The sequence below is a fragment of the Achroia grisella genome, unplaced genomic scaffold (assembly GCF_030625045.1).
Source record: "Achroia grisella isolate CSIRO2021 unplaced genomic scaffold, CSIRO_AGI_Agris_v1 utg327, whole genome shotgun sequence".
NCBI classification, from domain to species: Eukaryota; Metazoa; Arthropoda; class Insecta; order Lepidoptera; family Pyralidae; genus Achroia; species Achroia grisella.
Window position 1 is genome coordinate 484,093 of NW_026712799.1, and position 23,082 is coordinate 507,174.

General features: G+C 29.2%; 1 protein-coding gene across 1 annotated transcript; it reads right to left on the minus strand.

Annotated features, from left to right (window-relative positions):
* Positions 1-1,710: 1,710 nt before the first annotated feature.
* LOC131843689 (uncharacterized) lies at positions 1,711-22,786 on the minus strand. The gene is made up of 6 exons (XM_059192380.1): positions 22,559-22,786; positions 12,588-12,793; positions 8,225-8,360; positions 5,981-6,114; positions 4,202-4,406; positions 1,711-1,968 (listed from the first exon to the last, which is right to left on the minus strand). The coding sequence occupies exons 1-6, from the start codon at positions 22,602-22,604 to the stop codon at positions 1,874-1,876; spliced, it is 822 nt and encodes a 273-aa protein (XP_059048363.1). The 5' UTR covers positions 22,605-22,786; the 3' UTR covers positions 1,711-1,873.
* Positions 22,787-23,082: the final 296 nt, after the last annotated feature.

A 23,082-nucleotide genomic window follows, 5' to 3' on the forward strand; every position in this document is an offset into this window, starting at 1 on the left:
CGTTGTTACTGGCAGAAGATAAGTACAATTAACGCAGTATGCACATTGGTTCGTAGTTTGTTGCAACAAAGCCTACGACGCATTGCGAATGCTAAGTTAGTGCAAATTACTATATAAAATACTTTATGTAGTTTGTCGGGTCTTAACGCGGATAATTTACCTCATTTGATGTTTCGGCTAATACAATTTTATAAGAATTATACAGACATAATAAATTAAAATTCACTACAATTGGAATGATGTTCCCTGAGGCAGGTTAGATTTATACAGAGCTATAAATAAAACAAATAAAGCACAAGTAAATCCATTTCAGTACCTAATGTTTGTAACACAATATGTAGCTAAAATCCGTTGGCGATATGAATAAAAAAGTGAAACGTTATTAGTCAAATTTTTATTGTTTGTAATTAATTTCAGAAGTAGCCATGCCAGATTTTATACTCTATTTTTGTGTCATCATAATACATAGCTATTATCATGTTGCAGTCAGTAGTTATATATCTTTTTCATAGCTTGTAGAAGTGGACCAATATTAGAATATAATATGCTCTCCAAAAGATAGTAATGTTGGACAATAAACTATAATTATTGTTTATTTCTTTGGCTGTAGTGATAAATTAATTGCTACTAGCTTAAAGCAGTCTTGTGTGAAAAAATGATGAAATCAGAGCGTCTTCAATAAAATTTTGTATTTAGCCTTATAGTTAGATGTAATTACCACCGTACATATTTCATTACTCTGTAATCTTAATTAATTTAATACATGATTTTCTGCAAAAATATGTTCATTAAAATATTTACTTAAATTATAACCTACTCGACGTGACAGAGTCAATAAAATTATTCTATAGTATTTGTATTAATTTTCAGAAGAAATAATATTTTCTTTGCTTTGTTATTTTTACAAATAAATTTACCATCTTTAATTACAATTACATTATTTATTTACATTACGTCAATGTATCATCTAAGAAGGCGTTTCTAAATGTTATTTACATTATCAAAAGTGGATTTATTTGAAAATTATAAAATAAAATTTGTATTATTAGATTTGTTTGCCAAAATATTTTATAAAATACTATACATTTAATTTAGTAAAAATAATAATAAAATTGAACTTAGGTACTTACACGAATACTAGCATTTACCTATTCAGTTACAGATATGTATCGAAGACTTATTATTTTTATTATTAAAACAACATACGTTTTTTTCCTTAAGCTATATTTTATTTCTAATAAATAAAATTATCAATTAAATTGAAATTGCTGGGAGAAAAATATATTAGTAAGTAGCACATTATCGAAATTATTAATGTTAATATTACAAATGCTATAAAAAAAGATTTAAAATAAAATTAAAGTTACGTCAAGTAACATAGAATCGATAAGAATATGTTTTGATAGTTTTCTTAAAAACTTGTAAAATGGAGACTTTAAAATAATTAATATATTCAATTAATATAATAAAAAAATGAAAATAAAAATATATAGTAAGTAATGTTATACAAGTATTATATATATCATTGTAAACTAATACATAACTTTTATTCTCAATCTGCCACACAGTTAAGTCCTATTAATAGGAGAACGGCTATAATATTATGAAGTTAGTAAAAAATAAATTTTATAATAATTATTTACACTATTAATATTTCAATATGTAATTAAAAATAATTAGTGAAAAAAATACAACAATGTATTAGTTAGGTATAGATTATCTGTAAAAGAAACATGATAAGTCAAATTTTTAACAGGTCGATAGATCTAATTAAACTAAGTTGTAAAAAACCTGATTAGTCACCAGTCTATAAAATAAATTGAGAGCCATGCTCACCTAATCACATTCCGTTAACAAAATCAAAGATAATTTATCACGTTTCCGATTGTGTTAGCAAACTAAAAGATACAAGTAGGCAAAGTGCTAACAGCATTACGCTTAACGCGGGCGCTTCGCTTGAACTCCTCACTGAAACAAACAAGCTTTGTTAGTCATTCAACGATAACATTTCTAAAAATAATCTTATCGCGGTAGACTTTGTACAAAGTCATCATCTCTATGGTTTGCTTATATTTATCAATCTATTCGCTGCTCAATGGCTTGGTTTCGGAGCCTCAGAGGTTGATATTTTTATGACAGCATTAATAAGTTTATTGAGTGTTGTTTATTGTTTTTTATATAGTTGTATTGTTTGTTGTATTGTTATTACAGATTGGCTTACTACACTCTTTGGATTAACTGTATTTTTTTAAAAAAATAGGGGAAAAACTTGCTTGCGGCTCACCTGATGGTAAGTGATTACCGTCACCCATGAACACCTGCAACACCAGGTTAGTTGTAAGTGTTTGCAAGAGTTTCCGTCAATTTAAAAAGGAATATGTCTTGAAGGTATCGATATTGTACAGTTTCGGAAATACCATTGCATCGTAAATAGATAATACTCCCTATAATAATAAAATAAATACATAGGTGACGGTTACCACTTAATATCAGCTAGGGCGACAGGTTGCGATTCCCGTTTCAAAATAAAAACGAATTAAATACTAATAAAGTAATTTACAATTTTAATCACGATTTATTATTTCTGTGGTCGATTATACACATTACGAGCACTGATTAACCCCTTTATACATAAAAAATTCAATAGCCGAATAAACCTACCTTCGTACATGTTAACTATTTCTTACATTTCTTTTTTGTATTTATTAATTTGAAGTAAAATAACTAGTATCAGTTTTTTGTATAGTAAAGACATTTGTAGATTATTTTTATAACCTTTATTTATGTCTGTTGAAATTACTTTTATAAAAACTTTGTTGGCGTTTGTGACTCAGTGAATGAGTTTATTTATACTTTCAATGCAAATTAACTTAATAATAGCTCAATTATTATTTTACTAAAAATAATGTAGCTTAAACTGAATATAGTTATCATTTATCTAATACAAGAGCTACGTAGAAGGTATTAAGGGTTTTTCTTAATATGTAATTATGACAGATAAAGTTTACGAAAATATTAACTTATAACTAAATACCTATTATGGTATTCGTTTTACTAAATTGATAAGGTAACATGTGGGCAAGTTAAACTATAGATACCAAATAATAGTCCTATTAAATTTGCTTTCAATAGTTATGAACTATATTAAAGTTATGCTGTGTTCTGTTTGCAGGTGAAACTGTATGCAAGTACATAACTTGAACATAACTAACCGGTGGATTAGTCCCAGGGTAATGTTCTGGGAAACTATTGACATCCGTTTATAACATTATTACTAAACCGAGTTCCAGATCGTTACTGCTTAATAATTCAGTGGGGGCGTTATGCCCTTTAAGAGGTGGTGTTCATCGAAGTTCACTTAATGTTATCTATTCGTAAATATAGTACATTTAAAAATATACATGTAAGTTATAACTTTTTAGGATTCCAATGCATATCAATAAGAATGTAGATGTTCATTATTAAATCGAAATAGATTTTAATGAAGTCGAACACATTATTAATTAATATTTCAATAATATAACTAATTGCATTATGCAACTACAATAACATTTCACTGCCTTATGATGTAGTGTGCAATCCTTCTAATTCTAATTCTCAAAAATTCCTGGAATCTATATTTATATATTTCTTCGGATATTTAGTTTATTATAAACGTTTAGGCCTGGCCTTTTCACGGTAACTTACGCAATGATCTTTACCCTACGTAAGGTTACGTCGGGTGCTCCAAATATTATCCTTTTTAGGTATATATCTACTCTACTCTGTATTGTTTAATAATATAATAATATACATTTACAACTGTGGGAATCAGAGACATTGTTTATTGATGACATTCTGGTGAATTTATAACTTTCTTACGTCTTAATTTTGCTGAATACATTTCTACGTAACAAAACGATTAATTAAATTTATTATCGAAATTCTCATTACCAGTGGGTCAGTCAAAAATATAAATATAAATAAATAAACCTGTATAATTAACATATCGCCATCTAGAGCTTGTGTTATGGGTACCAGATAACTGACTGAAGCGGTGTGCTAAACATTTAGACTACCGAGACTGTCGATTAAATATAAATTAATACAAAATATTTTAGTGGTCAGCTAGTTTCGAAGTCACTACATTTCGGTCAGGGTATACCAATAGACATCGATGGCCTCGTCTAAAACTACTATAACATAAAAATATATCAATTACCCAGTAGCATAGCCTCTTTACTCTCAGCAAGTTGGCTATTCCCCACCACGGCTTCACTGCCTTCGCGCCACGCGGGCGCTACTCGTGCTGTACACCGGACTTCCATAGACCGGCCGATTGGGACACGTAGTCCCAAAGCTGTGGATACCAGGCCATGTGAGTGGTGCATCGGTGGAAACTCCACTAGCATATCTGGATCTGTCACCTGTGAAAAGTGGGTACAATTCAATATTTTACCTTACCTTGAGGGTGAAGCAAAAAAGCAAGAAATATTGTTAATTTTTGAATATTGAACCGTATAATTTCAAATACAAAATATAATTAATAAAAAATATTGGTAAATATAAATTATGCTGCCAGTACGTCGACAACATCAGACTCATTGTCCAAATGTCATTTGTCAAATTATTTATTGATACTATTAAATCTAGAATATATAAACTATGAAATTATGCTGTCAATACTTCAGCAACAAGAGAGTTTATCATTTTGTCTAATATGTATTCGTCTGTTCCATTATAAGTTTGTATATATCCATTTTAGTTTCATAATAATTTCAGATGAAAATATTTGCTTAATAGTTTTAGGATGTGATTCAATACAACATGACAACAACAACACAACAATTCTATTATGAGATAGATTCGCTTTCGAGCTCTTCCATGTTTTGACAAAGTAATACTACGTTGTTATTTCTTTTCATTCAAAGACAGTCATAAAAGACGACTATAGGTACAAAGTAAGATATATCAATATACTAGAGAAGGAAAACTTGAAATTAATTCTTATATCTAAGGATCTGGCAAGCGGGGTAATATTGTCTCCAATACATATTATACGGAAAGAGATACCTGCAGTAAGCTTAATTAGTTTTAATGAAAAGTTACATGCAATAATGATGTAAATATTTTAGTACCTTGTTAATTGTAACAAGGTACTAAAATATTTACATTCGAAAAAAAATACGATTTCTATTGAGAAATTGTATTTTTTTCAAATGGTCGTTTATTTTTTAATAAATAATATCGTAGTTATATACAAAAATTATTTGTTATAGTTACTTAAATAATAATTCAATTTGATTATAGTACATATATAACGTAATTTAATATTTACATATATTTATAGATATTAATAAGCGTAATTAAATTAAGTTTAACATAAACAACAAGATTTATACTATTCAGTTGATTTTCATTATCAAAATATATGATTAAAATACGGGTATAACTTCTATACTACTATATATACTATATATATCTATATAAATACTTGGAAGCCCATTGTTTTCCTAAGAGCTGAATATGTCGATATTGTTGAGATAACCTCGTTATACCTATCATTAATTTTAGGGAACACTGAAAGTTTCAAATAGTCTACTATTTTGAAACTTCCTGGAAACCATGTTGTCTTAGGTTCACGCAAAATTAACTTCCTGGAATTTTTAATGGAATTGTTTTTTTAAATTTAGATTAAAAAAAAAATCTAAATTAATGAAATATAATTCTTTTGAAACATGGAATAAACGTGAAAACTATTTAGAAAACGAGAATACAAAATTTCTCATTATGAACATAATTTTGAATAATATTCTATCAACCTTAGTGTTTATAGTTTTAAATATTTTTATGTTGTATTTCAGATTATTTATTTCTAAGCAAATTATGCATTATTTTACCAATACTCTCTTTATTATCTCACTATCTACATATTTTTTATATATAACGTGTTCTATACTACTATTTTATATAATCCTCCTTCATAATAATACCAACTTACCTTTTCGCCATCTATATCCCAACTAAGGACAGCAGCTGGATATGATCGACCCGATGTACAATTCAAAAACATTGTGTCCCCTCTTCGATTTTCTTGTTCGTTGCCAGTTATTCTAGGTCCTTCTCTAGGTAGATCTGTGTAATAAGGTCATAATTTATTATTATTATACATATAGCTGTTCTACAAATATGCTACTTAATTATATATGTATTTATTACTAAAGAATTACCAGAACTCATTGAAGTTATCTAAATTCAAACTCATTTATAAAATATGCAAAATTACTGCAAATATATATATTGAATTTGGGCGGAAGATTTTTTTATTAATAATATATGGCATATATTCAGTAAAGAATAAATATTTTCTTCATAGGTAATTTCATTAAAATCTGTTTATATGAGATAGAGTAAAAAAATCTAAACATCTTCACAAACTATCACATTTAGAATATTAGTAGGATTTCTTTACATGCCATTGGGATTCAACGAGGAATAAAGATTTGGAGGCCCTGATAGCTTTACCTTGATAAGATCTTAAGGTATATTGTAAGTGGGAAGTCCCAACCACCCTCTATCCGTGAGAAATTGGATTCTGTTTCAGCGGTATTCAACTATTTATGAATTTCAGGTTTATTTATTCATTTTTGTTTTATGTTCAAAGTTCCTATATGATATTTAAATATTCAATATTTTTTTACTATTCCAGATATTTAATGTTGACTCTTCATATTTAGTTGAAATAAACAAATATTACTATATAAAATCAAACATTTGGTATTTATTTTTTTATTGCAAACATGTTGAGACTGTAAAGGAAGTGTGATATTTTTTAAAACGAGTATTTTCTTTATAATATTCAATTTATTCTTGTAATATTCAAATTACAATAATAAATCAATTTAAAAAAATAAAAATGCCTTTTATTTCCTAAAATGACAAGAATATTACATGCACTCACTAATTATTTATATACATATCATATTATTGATGTTTAACATATTATATTTGTTATTTAATTATATTATATTATTATTTTTATTATATTATTTTATCTATATTCATTATTATTAGCATGCAATAACAATAAACATTTAATTTCTTTTTCAAATTACAATAGTGATACAAATTTTTAAAATAATAATATGTTTTGTTATTACTAAATACATGAAGTAAAAATATTATCATTAATTTTAGCCGAGATTTAGGCATTTTCTGTTGATAAGGTCATTGTAAACTATTGAGTAAACATACTTTGACATAACATACTCAGTTTCCCCAATTAGAAACTAACTATTCGACCTTTTCGAATCCAATATAGCAAGGAATGAGCTTGTTTTCATCTTTTGAAATAATGTTTCATTTATTATATTATTGTTCGTTTATTACAGAGACTACAGCATGGGGTTTTTTAAGAAGGATATATTAAGGTTTTTTAAGAGTTGGCAACGCGCATGCAACACCCCTGGTATTTCAGGCTTCCGTAGGCTACGGTAACCATTTACCATATGGGCCGTATGCTTGTTTGCCACCATAGTAGTATAAATAAAGTGTTATTTTCTTTTTTAGTACCTTTGAACTCACTCAATTATCTGTAAAATTATAATACTAGTTTGCTAATAATCTAATCATAATAGGTAAACAATTCTAATTATCCTAGTAATGAAAGCCAATCAGATCCATGTCTTATCTCATCCTTCGAACCGGAACACTGCTTGTAAAGCAAGCTGCTCTCGGCACAAGTCAATTAGTCTGTCATGGTACCACGCAGACCTTGTATAGTCTCCTTTGATAAGTTTCAGGTGGTGATCATGATTATGTTTCGGTTATAAATATGTTCTAGTTATAGTCATTCCGATTGTGAGTTAAGATATCGGGTAAAAGATTTTTCAACAAATTTAAACATGGATCAACACATAGACTAAAGAAATATGCCTGAGAAATGAATACAAATTAATGAGTTTATCTCTTAAAGTAGAAATTATTAATTCATTCAATACGCCACTGAATATTTTATTGTTATTGGTTGATTATAATGTTACATGTACAGGCATTACTAGTCTAATAATAAACCTTATTTCGTGACTTGATTTTAAAACGAATTACGCAATACCACTAAGATACAATGTATGCGGTATCCTACAAAAACTATCAAATTAGAGAGTAAATGACAAACATAATCATTTTACTAAGTCGGTACTACTACAAATGGAGGAATAGAGGGTATGTTTCTTGGCAAACTTACAAATTACTTCCATTCTGCCTTCATCGGCAGCAGATGCGAACGAAGGCGCCTCTGCGGAAACTTCGCATCTGTACACGCCGCTGGATTTTAACATCAGCTGATGCAAAACCACTCTTCGGTCATCTGATTTTTGGAGCTGTATAACAATTTAAACGTTTATCAAATAAAAGAACATCTGGTCACAACAATATGTTATAAAAGAATATAATAATGTAATTAATAACCCAGTTAGAAAGTGCCATCATATTATATTAAATGATGTTAAAAGAGTGGGTATATATTACACACTCAGAATATTTAGACACGAATTAATTCTGAAGTTCCTAATTAAGCGCATTCGAGAATAAAATTGCTTTTTTTTTTACACAAGGTAACCTAAATATGAAAAATATTCCTATGATAACGGGACTGTATTTAAATGTGATTGGACATATCACTAATATTTGAAAAATCGTCTTTATTATGTTTCATACAATATTTTGTAATGGAACATCATTACTGTACATGTACGAAATCATTCAACATTAGTGATTACTTAACCATGATCCGTCTTATCCGTCTGATGTAATTAAATATATTGAATTCACAATATCGTATCTACAGAAGTATTATTATGTGAATAGTTCCAAAACTCGCATGGATTGTCTGGCTTCCCGTTCATACCGATCTACATCTTTTGTCAGATATTCGCCAGCGATGTTCCTATTGTGAGTTCGGAATAGACAACCCTTTTGTAAAATGGATTTCCAACAGTAGAAATGCCTTTAGTATTATACGATAATTTGATAGTATCGCAATATCGGATTGTATGCTACGTAATATTTAATATATTATTATTTTAAGTATTAAAATAAAATTATATTCATCCATCTTAAATAGCCAAAAGCTGACATATAGCACTATTTTATTGGATTTCATAATAGTCTTTTTTATTTCTGGAGACTGATGACTTCTTCTTGATCGTACACGGTTTATCTAATAATAGCTTTAGGAAAATCAGGTCAGTACCTAATATGGAAATTTTCTAATTGTTTAAAATAAATGTAACATATATAAAAGACTAGATAAAATGTATTATTATTTATGAATAATAATTTTTGTCTAGTCACAAATCAATTATTCTATCTCTAATATTTAATACAACCAATCACGTTTTGGCTTACCAAAACGTTATTGGTTGTATTAAATGTATATATGTATTAAACAATGAACTCCTAGATCTAGATTGTTTACTACATTATTCTTGCCTATTCTAAAAATTGTCCACCTAATTATAATTAGGATACAATTTAAATATGCATATTTAAATATACCCTTTAACAAAAAAATTTTTTTCCGTTATTTTGATCCTTGTATAGATAGATACAAAATACATAAAATGGAAGACAGGTACATAGATATATTACAAACTTCAGTTAGTCTATTTTAGTACTATATAATCTGGATATATTCACAGAACAAGCTAGTAATCATTATTCATAATGAATTGGATGCTGTTCACTAATCTAAAATTAAATTTAAGGCTCCCGAATCACAGGCACTGCCTAATATATTTACTATGTATGTATTCTACATAATAATGACATATGTTTTAATATAGAAGAATTTAATAAAGAAGTTTTATATTATACTAATATCATATTATAAATGTGAAAGTAAAAATAGACTAGTACGGTAATACGAATGTTCAGATTTAAAATAAATCTATCATTTGATACCGGAAATGAATGACAATTTCAATCGTATGAGAAGGTAATAAAATTTAGAAATATCTATAATGTAAAGGTAGGTATCGAAATGCAGAAATAGTTAATACTAGTTTTAATAAACTTATTGGAACTTGAATATTACATACAGTAAGTACAGCATTTACTATAGACTATAAGTCTTTCTCATAGTTAAGATTTGAATAGCGGGCTGTCTTTGGATTTCACCATTAGAAACTGTTGTAATAAAAATATTGCTTTAAGATCTAAATGACATGATAACATACTAGTTATGAAAATAAGTACTTTAGTGTGAAAATGTGATGACATCAGTGTGAATGGTTCTTAGGTGTACATTAATAAGTAATATTTATAAAGAAAAAAATATTAATTGTAAGACAACATGATTCTTCCATTTTAAAAATGACGTATTATATTATGATGGATGGAATAAAATGTATCTGTCTTATTTGGGACTGTCCAATGTCTAGAAAAGTATATTACGTTCATTTCGAAATATAACATTACTAGAAATTGAACAAAAAAATATATATTCCTATTTTGTGTATCATGTTCATTATAAAACAATAAGAAATAATATTAATTTATCTACAAACGTAGAATACTTGAAGAAAGTTGTAAGATTAAGCTTACCTCGCGGGGATATATTATTATTATACCTGTCTCTAAGGTACCGGAAAACCCTCGTCATTTATTCATTTATTTGTCAATGAAACAGTAGGTAAATCTACAGAGTTTTTATCTTCCATTAAATTGACGAAATACGTCATAATACATTATTCAGAACGGTGAAGCTGAAAAGACTTCCTTGCGCGACACACATCTGCACTCCCAATGCCTACTTTACAGTTGGCTATTGACGTATCGGGGCCTTCACGATTCCATTGTAGATACTAACATCTCTCAGGCATCAGTCATCAGTATTGACATAAGTTGTCTATTTTACTCATTATTATATAATGTTTATATTTTTTATACAGAAATTTCGTAAATAAATACATATTAATTACAATCCATAAATAATATCTACTTAGAAATGTTTAGCTTTTCATTATCAATCATGGTAATTTTTGTTTTCGCTTTTAGCTTTATCAGCGTAACCCTGTTCTTTCATAATTTTATATGTTCATTATTGTACAATTCAAATAAGTTTTTTTAAACTAACTGTTTTAGCTATGTTCATGTATTTTTCATAAAAAAAAAGAGTATTAACCTATTTATACAGGTTTATTTGGCTGGTAGACCACATAAAAATCACGAAAGAAAGATTTCATAAATGGTTTGTACTGTTATGTATACTCGTACTTATTTCCCGCGTCAACACTAGTTTTTTTAGACATGGGTTCCAGTCATTGTTATTTCTGTGAACTAGATATATAGTTACACTTTATATTTAGATAAAATGATGTGTATATAATGGGTCTTATTGACTAATCGAACAAAATGGAGTAGAACGATAATTATCCATTACTCTATGACATTTTTAAAAGGGTTGTAATAAATCCACTTTAGAATGACAAGAGATCATATTAGCGATAAGTGTATTTATTATACTTATTTAAATTATTATTATGAATAGTAACAGTTCATTGAATAATAAATCAAATATCATCCACCATCCTAATACTACTTATTAAACTAAACTACATTTCTCCATACAAAGTAATAAGAGACAAACTACTTAACATTATATGGATTCACCGTGCCAGAGAGGCAGAGAGGGAAACGCCGAGTAGTTACCGGACTTGGGATCCGGGTATAGGTTTAAGGAGACTAGCCTGCTATTGCAACTTTAGATACACGTTCTAGTGTAGTTCTAGACAGGCCAAGATATTTTAGAAGATTGTAATATTTTAGAAATAGAGAGTAATCGCTAAATTTTGCGTCCTTGCTATTTTTAGTCAATTCATTAATTTGTTATATGTGTTTCTTTTTATTGCGTGATCTTTAGATATATTTGTTTTCCACATTGACCTCTATGTACCTCAGATAATATTTATTATTACAGTTAGCATTAAATTACGATATTTATATGAGTATAGTATAAAACTGTGTTTCAAGAATTGTGTGACATGATGTCCACCGCTACCTTTTACCATCGCACCGCCATCGAAACTGAATTCATCACTGGAACCTAAGTGGTCTCGGACAGTGCCATACACACTCCACACAGAGGAGCTTCCTCCCGCGTACACTTAGATTGTAGAATGAACTACCTGCCGAGATTTTCTCGGGAACTACAGCACGGGGTTTTTCAAGAAGGGTATATTAAGGTTTCTTAAGGTTCGGCAATGCACACGTAACACCCCTGGTATTTGGTGGCATCCATAGGCCGTAACCGTAACGGATATAATAAAACCGTAAAAGATATAACCAACAGATGGGTCGTATGCTTGGTCCGTCTAAAGTAAAATAATATCTCAAGCTCTCTCAATAAGTTAATAGTATCATTATTACATAGTCAATTTAAGTAGTATAGTAATAGATTTGTTTAAGTTAATATTAATAGTTGAGCCTTAACTCAGATTTTAATTGAATGAGGGTATCGTCAAGTTTGATAATATCCTACTTCGCTAGTTTTGGCATTAACCACAGCAATTCAAATAGCGATGGTTAGTCTCGAAATAGTTACTTACGTCAACTTTGATCCCTTCTAATTTGTATGCATGCTTCGGTGGGTCGAACTTCGGCATGTACCTGTAGAATTCTTCGTTATCTCTGTACCATTTCACCGAATATAAAGTGTCCGAACCGAGTTCGTAGTCACACTCCAACTGTGCCGGCTGTCCTCTCACGCGATATGTTGGAATTGATACTCGAACTATTCTTAGTAACAGTGATTCTGGAACAAGGTAACAGTTATTTAAGTAACAGCTAGATTTAGATGTTTTGATCAAAGTTAATAATAGTGTTTTGCTGAAAGTCTGGAAATTATGTTAGGGGAAAATGGAAGTTCATTTTATGACTTAGCGCAGTGACCTGTGGTTTTGCCCACGCGAATACAGCTTCTGTTCCTTAGAAATACAATAAATTTGTATATAATTAATAGCTCCCGTCCCGGCAAACGTTATTTTGCCTTGAAATAAAAAAAAAATTTAGGCATGGACTACCCCTAACATTTAGGGGGTTAAAAAGTAGAGGTTGGCCGATTCTCAGACCTACTCAATACGCTCACAAAATATCATAAGAATCGGTCAAGCCGTTTCTGAGGAGTATGGGAACGAAAACTGTGACACGAGAATTTTATATATAAGATAACTGTAATGCGAATGTTGAGATGGATGTGTAGTGTGATAAGAATGGACAAGATAAAGAATTAATATATCAGAGGAAGTATGAAAGAAGTATCTTATGAAAGAAGTGTCTGAGAAGTTGAATAGTAGTCGTATTTCTACCTACTACTATTCAATTTCTTATACCATGCCTATGGGTATGTCATGCGTAGGCATAAAGAAAATAATTTAAAGAAAGTGTTATATCCAATGTAAGCATGTGGCCATCAAGCACACGGTCCGTCCATCTCTTTTAAGGTCTCTTTCTACACTTATTGGATATAAGAGCAGGAGGAAGGCCGAATAAGAGATGGGTGAACTCTGTGGAAGATGATATAATAAAATAGAGTAAATTAAGAGATTACTCCGAATAAAGATAATGGAAAAGATGTCGGCGTAATACATATGTATTACGCCGACCTTCTATTTAATGGGATAAGGAAGACGCACAGAAGATAATATAAATTTCTATGAGCATTAGAATGTTCATTTTAAATATTTTAACAATCATATCTATAATAATAATAATAATAGCATTGCGCAGGATATCTGAAAACCAAATTAAGAGAAAATGGTGAAATACTTTATGTGTAATTACTTGCTACATATTATATTTAAAATGTCAAATAAAAAGTATTATTGGAATTAGTTTTCGAGAAACTTGTCGTTAGAAACAATGTGACAAGTACAAAGCCGACAGACTAGACTAAACAGCCACTGTGTAGTTTCACAGTACCTGTCGAACTTTAACCAAAAATATTTAATATTCTATTTAAAGCTGTCTAAACTTTGTCTGACAGTCTTATTCAATAAAATTTATTATTAGAATAATATATATTTTCGCCGCTGTTATCCCAGAGAGAATAGTCGAAGGTATAATGAACTGACGTTGTAGTAGACATAACACTTAACATTCCTACAATTCGCTTACTATAATTGAATCCAACATGGCAGAGGTTGTGTCTATCGCCGCCTGTCGGATTAGTTTCCTTTGTTCGAGAGTCCATCAGAAATATAAACTGACAAATAAGTTGTTTCCGTGTCTGTCAGATGCAAACTCATAATTAGCAGGTCTAAGTCTGTGTAGGCAATCATAATGAAACAACGTACTAACTCTACTACGTACCTCTAAATAGAGTTAAAGCGTTTTAAATTATCCTTTTCCTTATTTTGAAATATATAATACTGAATATTTAAAAGGTCTCCATACTGAATATTTTAGGAGATTTTAGTTTTAGGTAATTACATTGAATTGAGTGAAGAAATAATAATTGGAATGTAAATGTATGCCTAAACTACGGTAGCATCGTAAACAGTAAACGAAACTAAAATAATTAGATTATTCTATCCGTGTACAATATTAACAACTGACGGTATGTAATCGACCAGATTTTACGTTTAGCTAAAAATCTCGAATCCGGTTCATACTCGTAGGTTAGCTATATTTGTTCTTTGTAATTTTAACTTCAATACAAAAGTGAAAAGTTTGTATACAGTAGTGTACTCATAATACGTAGCTATGTCGTATAAATTTCTATAAATGTATGTTATCCTCATCATGTGTATATTCGTGTATATATTTTTTCTTTTTACATTAAACTTCGGAGCTTGAAAAGTATTTTATTATATTAAGATATAACATTGTTATTTTTAAATGAAGTACATATAGTGGTATTTATAGTAGTATATAGTATTTAACTATTCTTAATTAAAATACGTAAGTATATTAGGTACATATGGAATAATTTGAATGCTAGTCGCTTTAGTTTTCTCCGCGTAGGCGATAAATACAAATATTTATATGTTTTTATATAGGTAAAATTGTTATCAAATGCTTACCATCTCGATACAATATAATATATACGTGGGTAGATATAATCGTTTATTATTGCACAAATTCAAAAATAATATTCCAGTGGAAATAATTATTTTCTTTGTTATAGTATAATAAAATTTTATATTTATTTAATATTAAGTACGCTTTATACTGAACTGTATTAACTAAAAATTACAATTTTAGTCTTGCCTTAGGATAAATTTTTCAAGATTTATTACTTCGGAGTTAATGCAATTTATTATTAGATACCAATGTAATAAACCCAGCAGTTTTAATGATATCTTGAATTTATACAAAATTATCAGTATTAAATAAACGTGGAATACCTAAATATTTCATTGACAGATAAATTACTAGACATATTGAATGGCTTATCACTTAATTACCCGGGGGCAGTGACGTGTGAACAACATCTGTTTCACGCTACAGATGGTTACAAATTTTCCTTAGTCTATTCTGTTCTGTTCTAAGTCTATTTGCCATTATTTACAAATCTATGGTAACATAATTACGTTTTAATAACATTACTTACAAATCAAAACACAAATAATTTATTAATGTTCATGTTTATTTTAACGTTAAGTTTTGTTTTGTATGAATATGTTTTTTTTTGTCGTCCAGGTCATAGTATAGATTTAAATCGGAAGACCTGACGAGAAACTAAACTTGTTTTTTATATAATAACATATTTTGGGATGAAAACCAGTTTAGGGATTTTTATTATTTTTTTCTGGTAGATATTGCCTCACTTCTGGTTTAATTATATCTTGCTTATCTTGAAATTAATACGGAGTACCTACTTCAAATATAATAACAGTGTAAAAGTAATATTATAAGCGCAGCAGTATGTAGCGAAGAATATTTGATTTATTTGTTAGTCTTCCTCGTAAAAACTACTAGACGGATTTGAATAATATTTAGTACGCAGAAAGACTAGATTGTGTCTTAAAACATGGATTACTTTTACCTGAGTTTACCTAGATAGTGTAATAAGAAACAAGATAGTATAAACAGTAGTAGTTACTTCATCTATAGTATATTGTACACAGTATGTATATTTGCACTTTCTATAAAGCCTTTCTCTGGGAAGCACTTATATACAATACTAGCTGTTCCCGCGACTTCGCCTGCGTGGAATTTATCTTGATTTTTCTAAAATAAAAGTAGCCTAAGTTACTCCTTATTACATCAGCTACCGACCAAAAAAGATCCGTTAAAATCGGTCCAGCTATTTCAGAAATTAGCCGGAACAAACAATCCAAACAACAATTGTAAAAAATGTTATTTTGGTGTATGTACTGTATTTATATTCAGATGCATTTTGTAAAAAACGGACACTCCAATTTTATTTATATATATAGATATATAATTTGTACTTTCAGATTTTCTGAGGGCTCCGTTTTATTTTTTTCTATCTTCATGCCTTCATACCTTACTGTTCTTGACTGAAAAGAGACCTAGAGATCTTGTTTTTCTACTAAGCTAAATGATTTTCATACTTTTCTTCTTAGGTATTTAATTAGTTAATTATACAACTTACTTCTATGTAATTCTGATACAATACCGATTATTTCTTATTGGACTTCGTTTAGATTTTTGATAAAACTCATCATCCTTAACCTAATTTTCGGGGTCAGCGTAACATGTTAATCTTTTCCATTCATCCCTGTTCGTAGTCATCTCGTTATTTACCCCCTTTCTTACCGTATCACCTTTCACACAGTCCGTCCATCTCTTTTTCGGTCTTTTTCTGCCCTTCTAACAATCCACATTCATATGTTACACCTTCCTTAAAATACAAACCAAAATTATTACTTCATAATTTGGTCATATTTGCTAAAACAAATTATACCTGGTATAAAGATCCATAACATTCATCTGTGCTTTTTATATATATCCTGTAATTAATACAATACCTACAATATGTTGCTATATGTTTACATTAATCATAATAATTCGACGAATTGACGATCGACTCAGGCGTAAGATTAATTCACGTATTCATCCGAATAATACTATGCAGATGCATTATTATCATTAAGCTTTAATTTAATAAATTATACGTCATTAATTAAAGTAACTTGCAAATGATAAAGTATAAATAATTTACATGCCGTAACGACTGTTATCCCAGATAGGGTAGGCAGAGATATTGCCAACTGTCGATGTTGTGATGATACATGACATGCCACATATACGAACCCAATGTGATATAAGTGAGTTTATCACCATCTGTAGGATATTTTTTTAGTTTGATATCAGTGTTCACTTCACCAGAGTCTATCATATATAAATGGATATATTTGATTGGCAGTTTACCTTCAAACTATGTATTCATTATAGAGAACGAGATTCTTTCAAGATCATTTAGAATTATAAATATAGTTTGCATTGATTGTTATATGTAAGACTGAAAAATAACCCTGTGAGTATCTAAGATTTAGAATAAGTAATTTAAATATTTTTGTACTCTGTTCTTATATTATTATTCTTTAATGTTGTCTTCCGTTTCCGGTGCTCAAATAAAGAGAATACAATTGTCGTCGTCCGCCTTTATTATTTACTAAATCTTAGTGGCCATCCTCACACAAGACAAACCCTGTTATTTTTTTTCATAGTAGATATTTCTAAACGACCTAAAGAAATCTTCTGAGATAACTTTAAGTTTTATAAACAGATTAATTTCACTTTTAAGGCTTTATGTATTTTCTATTATATCTTAAAATCAAATGCTGCGTAAACCGATGTTGAAATCCGGACAAAACGGATTGAGATTGTGGGGGAGGATTATACGATGCGTTTGTCATCAGTACTCTGCAGCCTCAAGCGACATCAGACCCATCTCAATCATATTCAACGGTACAAAACAAGAAAATAATAAATACTTCGAACATTTACGGAATGAACAGTCAAAATTATAATAACTAGTAATGCAGTCGCATCATTATTCAGGTGGTTTTGAGATAAAATATAGCTTATTTCCGTCTTTGTAATATAGTCTGTCTTCATCTTAATTATATTAAGAGATACAAACCAACAAACAGAGAGATAGAAATACTCATACATTTTTAATACCAGTACAAATACAAATTTTAAGTATGAAAGATGTCAAACGTATTTGACTAAGTAATAATATATCTGTAAACGAAATCCTTCATTTTCAAAGATTTATAATATATTCTTACTTAAGTATAACATACAATTTATATTTATTTATAATCCTTTAAATTTATATTTATAGGTACAATTCTAAGAAAAATACATAAATAAAATTATAGTCATATTCAGTATGACACGATCATTAAATTAAAATTGCAAAGTAATATACGTAAGTTACAAATTCTTATAATATTAAAATTAAGAATCTTAATTGTAATATTATAAAAAAAAATTTTTTATATTATTATACAAAATTGTATATATCAATATTTTTATTCATATGACATTTTTTTAACCTGATTTTTAGTTTAATATTAGTATTTTATTTATAAATAGATAGGTAATAATTTACAGTACCTATTCCCACCTGAGAAAGCCACCTACTCCGTACAAATAACTCTATCACCATTTATTTCCCCGGTGGTTTGTGTAAACTGGACTTTGAAACAATCATTTGCAAGTAACACAGGAACCTTGTTAACCTCAACAAACTTGTCCTGTTTAATCTTTGTAAGTATAGCCTTAACTTGGTGGTGCTACGACGTCATCAAGGTAAGTTAACTGTTTTAGTCAGTTAATTCTGTTTATCTAGTTTAATATACACGGCTGATGGTGTACGTACATTTATAATGTTTCATACATATTTATATGATAAATACACTTGCTTGTACAAAATTGCTGAATTATTTTTAAAGCCTATTGCCTATTAATTATGTGCATGGATAAACTCAGATATACCCACCCTGCTGAGACATTATATAACATTAATTTATGAAATGAGAATTTCATAAATTAATATACAAACGTACACTAATAATAATAGATCTAAAAATATTTAAGTATATTATTAATGAGCACCACAGTATCTGAATAGTTATGCGATATATAAACAAATTATATGAATAAGACTATAAACTATTTAATTTTCGATTGTTTTTTTTTTTTAATTTGAGACTATTTATCATCTATTGTAGTATAATAGTACACATATCTCATCTTGGCTATAAAGGGCTTTTCGTCGAACTATTCTAATGCTATTGGCCCTAGATAGCTTCATCAGATTAAAAAGGAGACGAATGCAGGAGCCACTTCACTAATGAAACTGCAGAAGATCAACTCATGCCTAACATATCGTAAGGCAGACTGAAGACACAAAGAGCTCAACGACTTTGTTCGTGAATCTGATGGAGAAATAATGCAGTGGTCTCAAACGCTCTTAACACGTTCAAACTACAGAAAAGTTTATCTGAGAACAAAGTTTTGCACGCATGGTTTAATTTAATTTTCACGCATAAATTAATATATAATCCAAAGTGCAAACTACATACAAAGTGTAAAGTACAAACATGGATATGGTACTAGGTGTCGTAACTAAACGTATACGTATATTGCGAGTCAATGTTTGCGAGCCAATTAGGTGTTCATTGAATATGTTTAAGTTTCGAGCCAGAATTCGGAAATAAAATTGGAAGAGACTTTCGAGATTCTTATAAATAGTATCAAAGAAGGAATTCAGTGTTTTTGTTCCTCTAAAATTAAGTTATGTATGAGGTTAAATGGTGGTATTCGATGTATGGTTTTTTAATAAAGTAATGAACTAATATCATTTTAATATCACTTATCAGTTACTAACATTTCCGGTTAATCAGACTTGTTAAAGATGTCAATAAAAATTAATAAACCGTGGTGAGATCCCGTGATTTTTTCTACTTGTATGCGTTGTTAAAAATGATTTATTAATAAGTAGTTACTACTATGTTAGATTACTTAAATATCCAAATAAAATATATTTGATATGTAAATATTTGTATGGTGTTATCAAGGTATTTTTATTACCATTATCATCTGCTTCTTCCTTATTACATTTATTTGGGGTCGGCTTAATGTATTTTTATTACAACTACGTTATAAATCCTAGAACCAATAACTACTTTATATTAATTAATGATAGTTTTGTTGTGGGTAAATGTAATAAATAGGTAATGGAAACGTGTTCACCTATATTTTTCTAAGAATCTGTTCCATAGATTAATCGGAAAGTAAGAAGCATGATGAAGCGGTAATATCGTGAATTCATGAGTAATTGAATCATTACAGGCCGACCTAAATCGCAGGAAATTAATCTTCGAATTTTGATTGTGCATTTTATTGTACTATAGGAGTTGTAAACTTCAATTATTTATATATTTTATTATTTAAGTATTGCTGCAATGTAATATTACTGTTAGTGGTATACACGCATATTATAAAACGAATACATATACATACATACGAAAAGCAAACTGCTCAGTAATTTCTTTTTTCGGAAGCCAAATAAATATATATTATCAATTGAATTTCAAAAGACTTTATGTCAGCTTGTTTTACGAGTTTTGAAGGAAATGTTTTGTGACCAAAACAGCGAACTCCGCCACATTTAGCGAAAATTCGTGGATGACAAAAAAGTTTCTTTTGTTATTTAATTTTCTCTACACGTATTTGTGAGGGGTCCCATTTCTTGCAGTAATATTTTATCTTTTTCATCGTTTCATCAATCCATAAATAACGTCACAGATGCTGTAAGTATATTGATTGACGATGAAGGATATAGAGAGCAGCCAAGTGAATATGTATAGTATATATACATATTCACTTGTATATATATACAATAATATAAAATCGGAATGATTAACGAATACTTTCACGACCGTTATTTGAAATAGAGTTTGAAATATTATCAAGTGTCGACGTCGTGGTAAACATAACACTTGACATGTCCCTATTTATCTCAGTATATTTGAATCAAACAGGGCAGGAGTGAGCCAAACGCCTTCTCTGGACTTTGGTTTGTTATTGGTGTTTCCGTCACCGGGAAGTGAGTCAATAATACAGATTAACACTTAAAGCATATGGTTGCTGTTCAGATTTGAATTGAAACCTGTCTGAATCGCTGTAGTAATCCAATAGGCCACGAAAATCTCTAATAGAAAAAGATAAAAACCCAAAATCTACTATAACATGTATTTAAATGATCTCAAACACAAAAAGTTTAGGAAGTAGTTATAATATATTACGTAGCAATCTAGTAAAACAGGAGAGCTGCAAACAGAACAATAAGAAGAAAATCCACCATTTCCTTCCATACTGTACCTACTCGTTTATTTTATCGGACATTGAAATCTAACGATCTGTTCTCGTACATTACTGCTTTACTTTAAACATTACATAAAGATACTATCTGTTTATATCTTTTTAAATACGGGCTTATTTTATCCATTATTAAGTTGAACTAGATAAAATCCGCATTTTTGCACATGTGCCTACCTAGTACCATAAAACTGAAAATAGCAAAAATAATACAGGGATTCACTGTTTTAAAAATTAGCGAATACCTACATTATTATACTAAATTTAGATTCCAAGGAGCTTGCTAAATATAATACTTATGCTGCACGTTAAGAGATAGCCGCTAACATATACATGTATATATATTAAAAGAAAATATGCAAGTAAATTGATCTTGCTTTAGTTTATAAGAATGATTGGTAAAATTCTACGGACTTTTAGTGTGTTATCTAATTTTTATAAGAATTCTATGAATACATTCTTTTTTTCTTAACTTATTTAGAACCTATTTATTAAAGGCCAAAGTTGAACCAAAATAAATAACATTGCAATTATCAATATTATACATATTATAATCAATACGTTTATAGTAATGTGGTTACAATTGGTGGTTTTTCAAAAGGGCGGTAGATTACATTACAGTCGTGCACGTAGTTGATCTATACTCCAAAGTACTCTGATATATAGTTATAATAGGCGAGCTGTATGATTGATATTCAACAAATGTGTGCAAAATACATCGTAGCTACAAGTAAGAAAAATATACATAACTATTATGAATATTGTTCTGTACTTAAATGTTGTGTGTTTTTTATTACATTAAAAAAAAGTATTTTCGTTTAATTGAAATCGACTGTTATTTATTATTTAACCAAATTAGTAATTTTATAGATATTTCTTTGCTTTTCTTTTATATTTATAATTTTGGATATCTCTGCCAATAATTACAATTGTATTTATTTTGTTAACTATTTATATGCATATTGCATTAACAAAATACTAAAAAAAAATTTTATTTTTTTTAATTATTATTTTTGTTAGAAGTTATATTTATATATATAAATATTCTAACAAACATAGGCATTCATTTACCCTTGGCGCCCAACATGGGTCTCAATTTCCGTGCCGATTTACATATAAATAAGGCATTCAAGACTCAAATACTTTTTATACAGCTCAAATGTCATTTATTTCATAAAATATAGTAATATTAAAAAATGTATATCAAATTTACCTTTTACAAGTAAACTAATTATCGCCAATAACACATACATCCTCATGAAGTTTTTATGTAAACAGCTGCATCACATATCACAGATTATATATTCCTGCTTGAGATTGTCATATCCACTTAGTCACACGCGACTTTAACAACGATAATCGTAAAGTTCCGAGTCGTAATGAACTATTTATACGTAATATTTGGATGTTGTTAGCTATAGGGAGACGTCCGTCTCGATCGGTGGCGTGCACACAACTGAGCTTCGGCTTAAGTTCGTTCAGTTCGCGGCAACTCGCCCCGCACCCACTCGGGGTCATAGAGACCTCTTTATATTTTCATGACCTATGAACAAGTCGATAATCGTTTTTAATGTTATGTTTACAGTGATTAATTGGGCATAACTATATAAATGATAAAGTTAGTATATGAACATCGTATTAATTAACAATGCACGTTTTTAATATTACATTGAATACGTACATTTAATTTTTTTTATATAATTTTCCAGGAATTAATAGGACAGTTATTGTGTATAC